Here is a 14,695-nt window from a genome sequence, read left to right as displayed (position 1 = left end):
TCAGCAGTGCTGGCGTGGGAGCCATGCTTGGGGGACGAGGAGGGTACCAGTGACACTTGGGAGAGCAGCTTCAGCAGCTGGGGTATGACCAGAGGGTGTTCTGTTCGTGCTGCATCCCGGGTGACCAGGCGCAGGCTTCGAACCAAGTCATCACAAAGCCCTGTCCAGAGAAAGCCGAGAATGGCGTCTCTACAGAGCAATGGGCCCTCCACAACTCGGCCAAGTCACTCTGACCTTTCTACACAGGTGACCTCAGGAAAAAGAACCAGCAGAGATAAGTCCTTAAGCAAGGGAGTCTATGGGGACAAACCCATTGTGTCTAACCAATGACCACGACAAGGAGAGGACGTTTCACCCACTTGGTTCATTCACTAATGGCTCTCTCACTCATGAACACTGAGATGGGTCTAATGTGCTCAGAGACAGAGAAGGAACTTGGTCATAAAAGAGATCTGATCTCTGCCATCAAACAGCTTACAACACATTTGGGGGAACTTCATTCCATGAGTATATCCGCCAACCTCAACACGCCATCTAGAATGCCTAATAAAGTCCCCATTCAGATTTTACAAAATTACCCAAGTTAGCAATACCTTTTTTATGCCTCTCTGTAGAAGGCTAAGGTTAAGCTTAAAATGAGTGATCAAAGAGGATATGTGTTCATTAAAAACAATCTGATAGACTGACTAAATTATACACTCACTGAAGACTGTATTGATTCCTTACAATATATACCAATGACCTCTTCCCTTGAAGCATTAACCATGATATGTTGCTTGTGTTTCTCTTTCTCCATTCTCCTTCTCCAAACCTAATCAAGATCTAGGTCTGTATTTCCAACGGTCCCCTCACTGCCCTCAAACTCAAACCTGAAGTTAGATTCACCATATGGCATCTCTCCATTATCACCCTTTTAAGGCATCCTCATCCCCATCTGTGATACCTTTCATTTTATCTTCTCTCATGAGCATATTCTGCATCCAGTCAACTACCAAGTTCTGTGTCAAGCAGGGTCTTGTGCCCATAAAGGATGTTCATCACTTACTTGCTGATGAATGGACACATTTTATATTCTGGGAACATTTATAGCCAACTGGTAACTGTAGCTATGGCACTGATAATGACAGCTGTTAAGAGCAAGGCTTTGGGTGGCAGATGGGTCTGAGCTGGGTTTAGTCTCATAAGACACTTGCTCCTTAGAAGAAAAGTTATGACCAACCTAGACAGCATATTAAAAATCAGAGATATTACTTTGCAAATAAAGCTCTATCTAGTCAAAGCTATGGTTTTTCCAGTAGTCATGTATGGATGTGAGAGTTGGACTATAAAGAAAGCTGAGTGCCAAAGAATTGATGCTTCTAAACTTTGGTGCTGGAGAAGACTCTTGAGAGTCTCTTGGACTGCAAGGAGATCCAACCAGCCCATCCTAAAGGAAATCAGTCCTGAATATTCATTGGAAGGACTGATCCTGAAGCTGAAACTCTAATACTCTGGCCACCTGATATGAAGAACTGATTCATTTGAGAAGACCCTGATGCTGGGAGAGATTGGAGGTGGGAGGAGAAGGTGATGACAGAGGATGAGATGGTTGGATGGCATCACTGACTCAATGCACATGAGTTTGAGTAAGCTCCAGGAATTGGTGATGGACAGGGAGGCCTGGTATTCTGCAGTCCATGGGGTCGCAAAGAGTCAGACATGACTGAGTGACTGAACTGAACTGATGTTGCTTAGTATTCCAAGGACTTTGGACACATCATTTCCTCATTCATAAGATGTTAGTTGTTAAGGTTGTGAGAATCAAATATAAAAAGTATGTAGAGCTCTGAGTGCAGAAATGTTATTTCCTTTAGTCCCTAGTCCACTGTCAGCCTAGAAAAGGAAATGGCAACTCACTCCAGTATTCTTTTTTTTTAATTGAAGGGTAAGTGCTTTACAGAATTTCATTGTTTCTGTCAAACCTCAACATGAATCAGCCATAGGTATACATATATCCCCCCCATCTTTTGAACCTCCCTCCCATCTCCCTCCCCATCCTAACCTTCTAGGTTGATACAGAGCCCCTGTTTGAGTTTTCTGAGACATACAGCAAATTCCTGTTGGCTCTCTATTTTACATATGGTAATGTAAGTTTCCAGGTTACTCTTGCCTGGGAAATCCCACGGGCAGAAGAACCTGGTGGGCTACGGTCCATGAGGTCTCAAGAGTCAGAAGTAGCAACTAAACCACCACCACCCACTGTCAATGCTTATCCACTTCAGCAGTCTAATGTTAAGTTTAAAGGAGCCCAGAGAATTCCCTGGTGGTCCAGTGATTAGGACTCCTGACTTTCACTGCTGAGAGTGCAGGTTCAATCCCTGGACAGGGAAGTAAGATCCCCCACAAGCCACGTGTTACATGCCCCTCCACCCCCTCACCACCGCCGCCAGAAAAAAAAAATTCAAAGGAACCTAAATCCCAAGCTGATGCCAACAGTATTCCATTTTAGAACACAAATTGGACTATTTAGTAAGTCCTAGAAAGGGGTGACCATCCACCTAGGACTCTGTTTGGGGCATACGATAAAGACTTCCACATCAAACATATTCTTCTTCCCTTCCCTGATCTCTCTTCCATTGTACCTAGTTTTGAAAATTCCATTAAAAATTATGCAATTCAAAAAAAATATCCAACTGAACAAGTTTTAATGAGTGCTGGCTGTGTGTGTCATGACTGATTAACCAGTTGCCTGGAAGACCTTATTTTCCTTGTAAAAAGTAACTTTTTCAGATCCTAATGAGCTCCCTCCCACACCCAACACTGGGCTTCATGCTACTCTGGGAATCTTTCTGGACGCACCCTCCATTTCTCTGTCAGCTATTGTTTTTCCTTTTGGTTCTCTTTTTATCCTACCTAACCTCACCCATTACCACATCAACAGACAAAATCACCTCTCTCCCTCCCTCCCCCTCCTCTTTCTCATCCACTAACTCCATCTATAACTGTGAGTGTGAGTGTGTGTGTGTGTGTGTGTGATCATTTCTAGTTTACAGAGGAGAAACCAGTTTAAAGCCTAAAACCAGGTACTTTTGAAAGATCACACTGCTAGTAAGAGGTATCTAGCAGATATCAGACTGCTAGATTTAAAAATATTGTTATAATTGGAGTATAATTATTTTACAGTATTGTGTTAATTTCTGCTGTACAATGATGTAAATTAACTATGGATGTGTGCTACGTCACTTAGGTCATGTACCACTCTTTGTGACCTCATGGACTGTAGTCCTCTGGGCTCCTCTGTCCATGGGATTCTCCAGGCAAGAATACTGGAGTGGGTTGCCATTCCCTCCTCCAGGGGATCTATATGCATACATATATCTGGGGCTTCCCAGGTGGTGCTGATGGTAAAGAACACTCCTGCCAGCGCAGGTGACGGGGGTTCAGTCCCTGGGTGGGGAAGATCCCCTGGAGGAGGGTGTGGCCTATAGTCCATGGGATCACAGAGAGTCGGACACGACTGAGGCACTTAGCAGACAAGCACACACATTTATCCCCTCCCTCTTTGGCCTCTCTCCCACCTCACCCCAATCCCACCCGTCTATTTCCTTCCTCCAGGGGTCTTCTCAACCCAGGGATCAAACCTGGGTCTCCCGCATTACAGGCAGAGCCTTCAGCATCTGAGCCCCCGCGGGAAGCCCCTTCCCACTCCTCTAGGTCATCACAAAGCCCTGAGCAGAGCACCCCGTGCTACACGGCAGCTTCCCCCAGCTCTCTATTTTGCACACAGTAGGGTATATGCGCCTTGACCTCTCATCCACAGCACACTTCACTCCCAGCAAGCAGAGCCTGTGATCTGGTCCACCGACTGCCCAGAATGCTGGGGGTCCTTTTAGGCAGTGGCCATGGAAAGCCACAGGGCTTCCCTGGTGGCTCAGATGGTAAAGAATCGCCTGCAATGCAGGAGACCTGGGTTCAGTCCCTGAGTTGGGAAGATCCTCTGGAGGAGGGCATGGCAACCTATACCAGTATTCTTACCTGGAGAATCCCCATGGACACAGGAGCCTGGCGGGCTACAGTCCAAGGGGTCGCAGACTCCACTGAGCCACTAAGTACACACACAGCAGGGAGAGCCAGCTGGAGTTTAAGCCTCTCCTCTTGCCAAAAGGGGTGGGGATGACAGCCCTTAACTAATTATTGACAGGATGAGGGTATCCCCTGGCCCGCAATGAGGACAGCTCTCCCTGTGACACCCGGGCCTCCTGATCTTCCCCAGGCTATTGAGCTAATACAGGAGCCAAAGGCACCTCCCTTGTTGCTGAATTGGGGCTTGGCCTCCTCCCCTTCCCTGTTCATCTTCCCTACTCCAGGACCTTTCACCCTTAACCTATAAACCTTTCCAATAAATTCCTTTCACACAAGTCCTCACCTAAATCCCTGCCCCTAGAGAACCTACCCTGAGGCAAGGTGCATGCAAGGTTCCAACCCAAGCTTGTCAGACCTCAACCCTCTTTTGCCTCCTCGGTGCTTGACATGCTGTTGCAGGGTGGCTGGGCTCTTCACTAATCTCACAGCCGTTTAAAAAATTGACTGACTGCCATACGCCTTCGGGGCCTTGAAGACAAACATGGGTTTGAATGGCCTATGTGCTATAATTATATGTCTTGGAGACAAAAGCCCTTTATCTTAGCAAAGTGAAATAGGGGACTCAAGGAAAAAGGTTTTTTGAACTTGTAATTGTCCTACACCTGGGTCCATAATTAAGTAGACACTACAGTGGACTTTATCCTTTTAATATGATCTCTTTGTTAAATGGTTTTGTTATGAGAAATGCAATATTTCCTGCTATATCCATAAATAAGAATATCACAGTCATCAGGGATTCCAACCCTCCAAAGTGAAGTGGTGAACCCTAAGGGCACTCAGGAAGGAAAAGAATACCTCCCACCTAGCAGCCATCAGACTTCAGCCACTCCCTGCAGCTGAACCCTGAGGAAAGGAAGCTCAGGATGTGAAAACACAGGAGCTGGCCCCAGGTAGCCAAGGCGTGTAAGAAAGGAATGATTTTAGTGAGCCTGAATCTTCCCATTCAGAGAAAAGCCCCAAATTCCTTAACTTGGGATATTTGATCTTCTTTAATTAACAACAACCTTCTGATGTTCAGACTACCTGCCCTTTGTTTCAAAAGTTTTGTGTAACCGGTCTCCTCTCCTCGCCTCCTCCAAGCGATTTTCTCAGGGCTTCTTGAGATGCTGTCTCAAGTAACAGCTTGAGAGGCTTGGCTTAAGGCCCTAAAAATTTCCACCAAGTAAAACATAATTCTCAACTTTTAGATTATGAATATTTTTAAAGTACACAGTTATATAGGTAGTATAACTACATTAGACAAGTTCTGAGGGAAAAACAAATCTTAAGTACTCTGATCCAACCATTCACAGACTATTTCCTTCTAGTGCTTTTCACGTTCATGTGACACGGATATAGTCTTAGCCAAACACCAAGATCCCCTGGGTGCTTTCCCTTAGTTCAGTTTCCATGTTCTAGCAAAGTTGTCATGTCATTTTATATGAATTTTTCAAATTCTCATTTTACATCCAGAGATTATACCATCATTTGTCACCATTTTGTTTTTTCTTCATTTTAATGACATTTGTTGCTTTCTTTCTAATTTTACAATGTTGTCACCATTTCGATTGCTTTTGATATTTCACAATTTTAAATATCATTTAAATATTTAAATTTTAAATATCATTACATTTGTAAATGTACCAGTTTGGTTTGCATCTACCCTTTTTCTCACATTTCAGATTATTTCTTTAAGAGATGTGTCCAAATCTTGAATTATCATGTAAAAGAATAACATTTATGGTTTTGAGGTATACTGCCACATTTCTCTATGTACACCCCAACCCTAAAATGTGTACTGATTTACAATATAAGCCAACCTGAAGCAAAAGCTGTTCCAAGTCATGATGACTTATTCTTTAATGACTTATGAACTGGTTTACTATGATAGTGCAGTCACCCACAGCCAGATATTCTGGAGAGTGAAGTCAAGCAGACCTTAGGAAGCACTGCTGTTAATAAAGCTAGTGGATGTGACAGAATTCCAGTGAAACTATTCAAAACCCTAAAGGATGATGCCATCAAGGTGTTGCAGTCAATATGTCTGGAAGACCCAGCAGTGGCCATAGTACTGGAAAAGGTCAATTCTCATCCCAATTCCCAAGAAGGGTAGTACTTAAACAATGTTCTAACCATCAGACAATTGCATTCATCTCCCATGAAATAAGGTCATGCTTAAATTCTTGCATACTAGGCTTCAGCATTATTCGAACCAAGAACTTCGAGATATCCAAGCTGGGTTTAGAAAAAGAAAAGGAACCAGAGGTCAAATTGCCAACATTTGCTGGATCATAGAGAAAGCTAGGGAATTTCAGAAAAACATCTACCTCTGTTTCACTGACTATGCCAAAGACTTCAACTTTGTGGATGATAATACACTGTGGAGAACTCTTATAGAGATGGGAATACCAGACCATCTTACCTGTCTCCTGGGAAACATGTATGTGGGCCAAGAAGCGACAGTTAGAACCTCGTATGGAACAACTGATTGGTTCAAGACTGAGAAAGGAATGTGACAGGGCTGTCTGCTGTCACCCTGTTTGTTTAATCTATACGCTGAGCACATCAGGAGAAATGCCGGGCTAGCTGAGTTACAAGCTGGAATCAACATCGGTGGGACAAACATCAACAACTTCATTTATGAGGATGATACCACTCTAATGGCAGAAAGTGCATTTAGAAGTCCTAAATGCAAGTGGCAGCCATGCTGTGCTGGAGCAGCCGTGTGGAGATACCCCACGTCCAAGGTCAGAGAAACCCCAGTAAGATGGTAGGTGCTGGAGCGGCTGTGAGGAGATACCCCACATCCAAGGGCAAAGGAGAAGCCCCAGCAAGATGGTAGGAGGGGCGAATTTGCATTTAGAATCAAACTCCATTCCCGCCAGGGACACTCAGAGGACTCAAACAAACCTTGGCCACAGGACCCAGGGACCCCACAGAGACTGAGACAGAGCTGTGTTTGAGCATCTCCTGTGGAGGTAGCGGTCAGCAGTGGTCTGCAGCAGGGACAGGGGCTCTGGGTGTGGGTATGGCATAACTCCTCTTGGAAGAGGTCGTCATTAACCCCACTATAGAACTGCCAGAACTTACACACAGAACTGTGACTCTTGGAGGGCACAACAGAACTTTGTGCACCAGGACCCAGGAGAAAGGAACAGTGACCCCACAGGAGACTTGCCTGTGGGTGTCCAGGAGTCTCCAGCGGAGGCGTGGGTTGGCGGTGGCCGGCTGCAGGGTTGGGGGCACTGAGTGTGGCAGTGCATGCATGGGACCTTTTGAGGGAGGTCATCCTTATCTTCATTACCTCCACCATAGTTTGGCCCCAGGTAAATGGCAGGGAGGGGACACAGCTCCACCCATCAACAGAAAATTGGATTAAAGATTTACTGGGCATGGCCCTGCCCATCAGATCAAGACCCAGTATGCCCTCAGTCAGTCTATCCCATCAGGAAGCTTCCATAAGCCTTTTATCCTTCTCCATCAGAGGGCAGACAGACTGAAAAACACCATCACAGAAAACTAACCAATCTGATCACATGGACCACAGCCTTGTCTAACTCAATGAAACTATGAGCCATGGCTTGTAAGGCCACCCAAGATGGACGGGTCATGGTGGAGAGTTCTGACAAAATGTGACCCACTGGAGAAGGGAATGGGAAACCACTTCAGTATTCTTGCCTTGAGAACCCCATGAAGACTATGAAAAGGCAAAAAGATAGGACACTGAAAGATTAACTCCCCAGGTTGGTAGGTGCCCAATATGCTACTGGAGATCAGTGGAGAAATAACTCCAGAAAGAATGAAGGGATGGAGCCAAAACAAAAACAACACCCAGTTGTGCATGTGACTGATGATGGAAGCAAGGTCCAATGCTGTAAAGAGCAATATTGCTTAGGAACCTGGAATGTTAGGTCCATGAATCAAGGCAAATTGCAAGTGATCAAACAGGAGATGATAAGAGTGAACGTCAACATTTTAGGAATCAGCGAACTAAAATGGACTGGAATGGGTGAATTTAACTCAAATGACCATTATATCCACTACTGTGGGCAGGAATCCCTTAGAAGAAATGGAGTAACTCTCATAGTCAACAAAAGAGTTTGAAATGCAGTACTTGGGTGCAATCTCAAAAACGACAGAATGATCTCTGCTCATCTCCAAGGCAAACCATTCAATATCACGGTAATCCAAGTCTATATCCCAACCAGTAATGCTGAAGAAGCTGAAGTTGAACAGTTCTGTGAACACCTACAAGACCTTCTAGAAAAAACACCCAAAAAAGATGTCCTTTTCATTATAGGGGACCGGAATGCAAAAGTAGGAAGTCAAGAAACACTTGGAGTAACAGGCAAATTTGGCCTTGGAGTACAGAATGAAGCAGGGCAAGGCTAATAGAGTTCTGCCAAGAGAATGCACTAGTCATAGCAAACACCCTCTTCCAACAACACAAGAGAAGACTCTACACATGGACATCACCAGATGGTCAACACCAAAATCAGATTGATTATATTCTCTTCAGCCAAAGATGGAGAAGCTCTATACAGTCAGCAAAAACAAGACTGGGAGCTGAGTGTGGCTCAGATCATGAACTCCTTATTGCCAAATTCAGATTTAAATGGAAGAAAGTAGGGAAAACCACTAGACCATTCAGGTATGACCTAAATCAAATCCCTAAAGATTATACAGTGGAAGTGACAAATAGATTTAAGGGACTAGATCTGATAGACAGAGTGCCTGATGAACTATGGACAGAGGTTCGTGACATTGTACAGGAGACAGGAATCAAGACTATCCCCCAAAAAAGAAATGCAAAAAAGCAAAATGCCTGTCTGAGGAGGTCTTACAAATGGCTGTGAAAAGAAGAGAAGCGAAAAGCAAAGGAGAAAAGGAAAGATATACCCATTTGAATGCAGAGTTCCAAAGAATAGCAAGGAGAGATAAGAAAGCCTTCCTCAGTGATCAGTGCAAAGAAATAGAGGAAAATAATAGAATGGGAAAGACTAGAGATCTTTTCAAGAAAATTAGAGATACCAAGGGGACATTTCATGCAAAGATGGGCACAATAAAGGACAGAAATGGTAGGGAACTAACAGAAGCAGAAGATATTAAGAAGAGGTGGCAAGAATACACAGAAGAACTATACAGAAAAGATCTTCATGACCCAGATAATCATGATGGTGTGATCCCTCACCTAGAGCCAGACATCCTGGAATGCGAAGTCAAGTGGGCCTTAGGAAGCATCACTATGAACAAAGCTAGTGGAGGTGATGGAATTCCAGTTGAGCTATTTCAAATCCTAAAAGATGATGCTGTGAAAGTGTTGGGCTCAATATGTCAGCAAATTTGGAAAACTCAGCAGTGGCCATAGGACTGGAAAAGGTCAGTTTTCATTCCAATCCCAAGGAAAGGCAATGCCAAAGAATGCTCAAACTACCACACAGTTGCACTCATCTCACACACTAGCAAAGTAATGCTCAAAATTCTCTAAGCCAGGTTTCAACGATATGTGAACCATGAATGTCCAGATGTACAAGCTGGATTTAGAAAAGGCAGAGGAACCAGAGATCAAATTGCCAACATTTGCTGGGTCATTGAAAAAGCAAGAGAGTTCCAGAAAAACATCTATTTCTGCTTTATTGACTATACCAAAGCCTTTGACTGTGTGGATCATAATAAAATGTGGAAAATTCTTCAAGCGATAGGAATATCAGACCACCTGACCTGCCTCCTGAGAAATCTGTATGCAGGTCAAGAAGCAACAGTTAGAACTGGACATGGAAAAACAGACTGGTTCCAAATCAGGAAAGGAGTATGTCAAGGCTGTATATTGTCACCCTGCTTATTTAACTTATATGCAGAGTACATCAAGAGAAACTCTGGGCTGGATGAAGCACAAGCTGGAATCAAGATTGCTGGGAGAAATATCGATAACCTCAGATATATAGATGACACCACCCTTATGGCAGAAAGCGAAGAAGAATTAAAGAGCCTCTTGATGAAAGTGAAAGAGGAGAGTGAAAAAATTGGCTTAAAGCTCAACGTTCAGAAAACTAAGATCATGACATCCCATCCCATCACTTCATGGCAAATAGATGGAGAAACACCAGACACAGTGGCTGACTTTCTTTTGGGGGGCTCCAAAATCACTGCAGATGGTGACTGCAGCCGTGAAATTAAAAGATGCTTCTTCTCCTTGGAAGGACAGTTATGACCAACCTAGACAGCATATTACAAAGCAGAGGCATTACTTTGCCAACAGAGGTTTGTCTAGTCAAGGCTATGGTTTTTCTAGCAGTCACATATGGATGTGAGAGTTGGCCTATAAAGAAAGCTGAGCGCCAAAGAATTGATGGTTTTGAACCGTGGTGTTGGAGAAGACTCTTGAGAGTCCCTTGAACTGCAAGGAGATCCAACCAGTTCAGCCTAAAGGAGATCAGTCCTGAATGTTCTTTGGAAGGACTTATGTTGAAGCTGAAACTCCAATACTTTGGCCACCTGATGTGAAGAGCTGACTCATTTGAAAAGACCCTGATGCTGGGAAAGATTGAAGGCAGGAGGAGAAGGGGACAACAGAGGATGAGATGGTTGGATGGCATCACCGACTCAATGGACATGAGTTTGAGTAAACCTAGAGAGTTGGTGATATACAGGGAGGCCTGGTGTGCTGCAGTCCATGGGGTCGCAAACAGTCAGAGACCACTGAGTTACTGAACTGAACTGAACTGAAGAGGAACTAAAGAGCCTCTTGATAAGGGTGAAGGAGGAGAGTAAAAGAGCCAGCTTAAAACTAAATATTAAAAATCCTAACATCATGGCATCCAGCCCCATTACTTCATGGCACATTGAGGGGGAAAAGGTGGAAGTAGTGACAGATTTCCTCTTCTTGGATCTAAAATAACTGTGGATGGTGACTGCAGCCATGGAATAGAAGACATTTACTTCTTGGCAGGAAAGCTATGACAAATCTAGACAGTATGTTGAAAAGCAGAGACATTACTCTGCTGACAAAGGTTCACATAGTCAAGGCTAAGGTCTTCCCAGTGGTCACATATGGTTGTGAGAGCTGGACCATAAAGATTCAGAGCGCCAGAGAATCGATACCTTTGAACGATCATTCTGTAGAAGACTCCTGAGAGTCTTTTGGACAGCAAGGAGATCAAACCCATCAATCTTAAGGGAAATCAACCCTAAATACTCACTGGAAGGACTGATGCTGAAGATGAAACTCCAGTATTTTGGCCATCTGATGCAAACAACTGACTCATTGGGAAAGTTCCTGATGCTGGGAAAGATTGAGGAAAGAAGGAGAAAAGGGCATCTGAGGATGAGATGGCTGGATGGCATCACTGATGCAATGGACATGAACTTGGGCAAACTTTGGGAGATGGTGAGGGACAGGGAGTCCTGGTGTGCTGCAATCCATGGAGTTGTTAAGAGTTGGACATGACTGGGCGACTGAACAACAACAAGGGTCTAACTGACTAAATTCATTTAAAATTTCCCTATTTAGTACAAAGGTCTTGAGAGTTTCTCTAGAATTATATGGAATCTATGGCATTCCTCATGAAAGTGACTTGAAAGGCACAATTCAGTCAGCCTTAAGGTAAGTCCTTCCTTTCTTAAGCCTAAATTTTCTAATTGCTAAGCATTTCATTGAGGGATTAGTCACTGGGTTTGAGTTGCCTAATTGAATCAGTCATTTTCCATGCCACTGAACACAAGTCAGGACATTTCAATGACTGATGTGAGCTGAGCTGGGTGTGTATTTGGTGCATTTCTGCATGCCTCTGTCTTCAAAAGTATAGGATAAAGAACACTGACAAGATAAACAAGCAAGAGACAATTCCTGCTTTCTCGGTTACCTTGAAGTTTGCCTCTGTTTATCCTAAGCTTTAGTATTCTTATCTATTAGCCCGCTGCTTCTAGAAATCCATTTCCCAGGAATATTTGGACCTCCGGGAAATCATGGCCATTAGTGTCAACAGAAGCATCATGATTTTTTTTTTTAACATGCTTCATTGTTCTCTCTTTCATGCAAGTGGAAAAGTACAAAAAATAAATTGGAACTGGACTTTCTCTGAAGACTGTGGGGACTTGCTACTACAGACTGAACAGAAAAATTCATACTGTTCTTACAGCTTTTCACCCAGCCAGCCCTAGAACATTTGAGTGAAACAGTGGAAAACCCAGCCAAGTCCTCCAGATGCGTGATTCCAGGTAACACCAGATATTAGCGTAGATAAACATCCCATGGATCAACTGAATTTTCTACCTTTGAACTGTTTTGGTAATTTTTTTTCTCATTGCAGAAGCTTGTTTTCTGCAGCACTTCAGAACTCCAACAAGTGCCTGCTTGTGTCTCATTTTAAGAGAGAATTCCATGATTGAGTTAAAAGCCAAGAGCAAGATAGACAAGTCAGTTTCTAGTCCCTTTCTCGGTGATTTGGGAATTCGCCTGATTTGATTCCATTCACACTGCCTGTTTGCCTTCTCTGCACTCCCGGGGGTCACAACCTAGGGGTGGAGAGTGGGGTAATGACCTCCCTCCCAGCAAATGGTTCTGCAGCTGCTATCCTCACCATGGCTGGACTTTCTGGGTGAGGATAACACTGGATAACCCTAATTAAAGTCCTATCCAAGCTCAAACTTCACAACCAAACAAACCAGTTTTACAATACCCAGGAATTTAATTTGGCCTCACACTTGCAGCAGGGGGAAAAAGCAACACAAGAGAAGGAAAAAAAGCTAGCACCTCGGCCAACCGGCAGCCAGCCGCCTTCTGAACACCTTGCCAAATTGATCCAATTAAGAAACATTAGCGGTCCCAAGACAGATCTGAAGACAAAGGTTCGGATGAGACAAGCTGTTCTTGACAGCAGTTGGGGAAAACCGCAAAGTTTTCCAGCCCGGGTGAGTCTCTTCGATATTTAAATAACGAAGCAAAGTACAAGGATAACCTCAATTTGACAGCTTTTTTGTGCATCTCAGGAATAAGAAGCCAAGTCTAAAACACATCTAAACATTAATCTCAGAACAAAATTTGGTTTTAGCTTAAAAAAAAAAAAAAACCTATAGGATTTTCCTGGCTACGATGAAAGGAACCGTCTTGGCTTATTTGTACATACCCTAGGAAATTAACAAAATCGTGACTTAGATACATGTTCCCTTCCAAGTCCCTCTTACCACCAACCTCATCAAGAGCACCTTCTAAAAAAGCAGATCAAATCGTTGTAGTGAAAGACACTGGGGATGTGCTTGCATTTACTCCATGCCAGATATTTTCTTTTTAACCTAATTTTCTTTTTAAACCTAATCTGAAAAAAAGTCCTGCTAAGGCGAAGCAAGGGCCAGTTCCGGCCCTGAGCAGGGCTGTCCACTTACCTGTGATCAGCACCGCCTTTTGATCCACGGGTAACAACTCTTGACCAGAAAAGTAAGTATACATGACGAGATACAACAGGGAGAAGAGGACTAAGCCCCAGAAGAGGAACAGGCTGATCAGGTAAGTTCCTCCCAAGAGGCCCGCCAGGCAGACCACCTTTCTCCCCACCTGCCCTGGGCTCGTCTTGAGTTTGCAAAGAATTGTTCCTCCCAGCAGTGCGGTGACAGTCAGGCAGAGCCAGCCTGTCTCAGAGAAGAAAGTGCCCATTCTCGGCGACTCTGCACCCTTCCGTGCTCACGGCCAGTGAGGCAAGTGGGCAAAGGCAGTCTGGAGGCAGCCTGGGTTATATGAACGGGGAGGCAAGAAGGGAGGGGGAGAAAGCAGCCCCAGCTCACTTAAGCATACACATACAGCCACATAGTTCCTGGTGGATAATTTAAATCAGTCTGCAGCTTAATATAAATACTAGAGCACTGACTATTTGATTACTCTCCCCCCCCACGCCCACTGCACATATGACACAGATGTGTACTCACCCACAACAAACACACGCATCATTTTTTTTTTTAATCACCTCTGGAGAGATAACTAGTTGGGTAATAATTGACAGAATTCAAACTGTCTGAACTGTGAATAACGAAACCTCTAGCTCGCAGGAGATTTCTTCTCCTTTCAGAGCCTGTGGTGTGTGGGTCAGGCCTCTTTTCTGACCCAGCGGTGTGTGTGTGTGTGTGTGTGTCTATGTAAATCCAGGCAACCACTCTGGAAGATCAACTCTGGAAGGGAAACAGATCACTGATTTCCTCCGCATCTGCAACACTCCTGCCATCTCCCACTGGAGCCAGGCTGAAGGGTTGGATGGAAAGAGAATACAGAAGTAGAGGAAGAGATTCTTGGCAGAAGAGAAGTGCTTTGGTCTCACCAGAGGAAAGACAAGCCAGGGAGAGATAACGCTATAATAAAAATATGACTAATGGTTGATAGATATCTATTTGTGCCAGGAGCCATGTTCAGCTGAGACTCGATTTTCTGCCAAACTCTGCTCCAGGCAGTAGCTTTCAACAGTCAATATGCACAGCATCTCTGAACACAGTATCTCTATGAAGTAACTTCTATCACTGTAGTAATTTTACGGGTGAGGACACTGAGGCACAGAGAGCTTAAGCGACTTACCCAAGATCACACAGATGTGGAAACAAGCAGTCTTATTTC

The 14,695-nt window shown here is 44.1% G+C and overlaps 1 protein-coding gene across 1 annotated transcript in view; it reads right to left on the bottom strand.

Moving 5' to 3' along the window:
- The window catches only part of HSD17B2 (hydroxysteroid 17-beta dehydrogenase 2), an 84,238-nt gene extending 70,488 nt beyond the window's left edge, over positions 1–13,750 (bottom strand). The window contains exon 1 of the mRNA XM_065920436.1: positions 13,483–13,750. Within this exon, the coding sequence (XP_065776508.1) occupies positions 13,483–13,750 (268 nt within the window). The remainder of the gene's footprint in view (positions 1–13,482) is intronic.
- Positions 13,751–14,695: the final 945 nt, after the last annotated feature.

The sequence above is a fragment of the Muntiacus reevesi genome, chromosome 2 (assembly GCF_963930625.1).
Source record: "Muntiacus reevesi chromosome 2, mMunRee1.1, whole genome shotgun sequence".
NCBI classification, from domain to species: domain Eukaryota; kingdom Metazoa; phylum Chordata; class Mammalia; order Artiodactyla; family Cervidae; genus Muntiacus; species Muntiacus reevesi.
The sequence above is the reverse complement of the archived record's forward strand: the minus strand, read 5'-3'. Positions and strand labels throughout refer to the sequence as shown.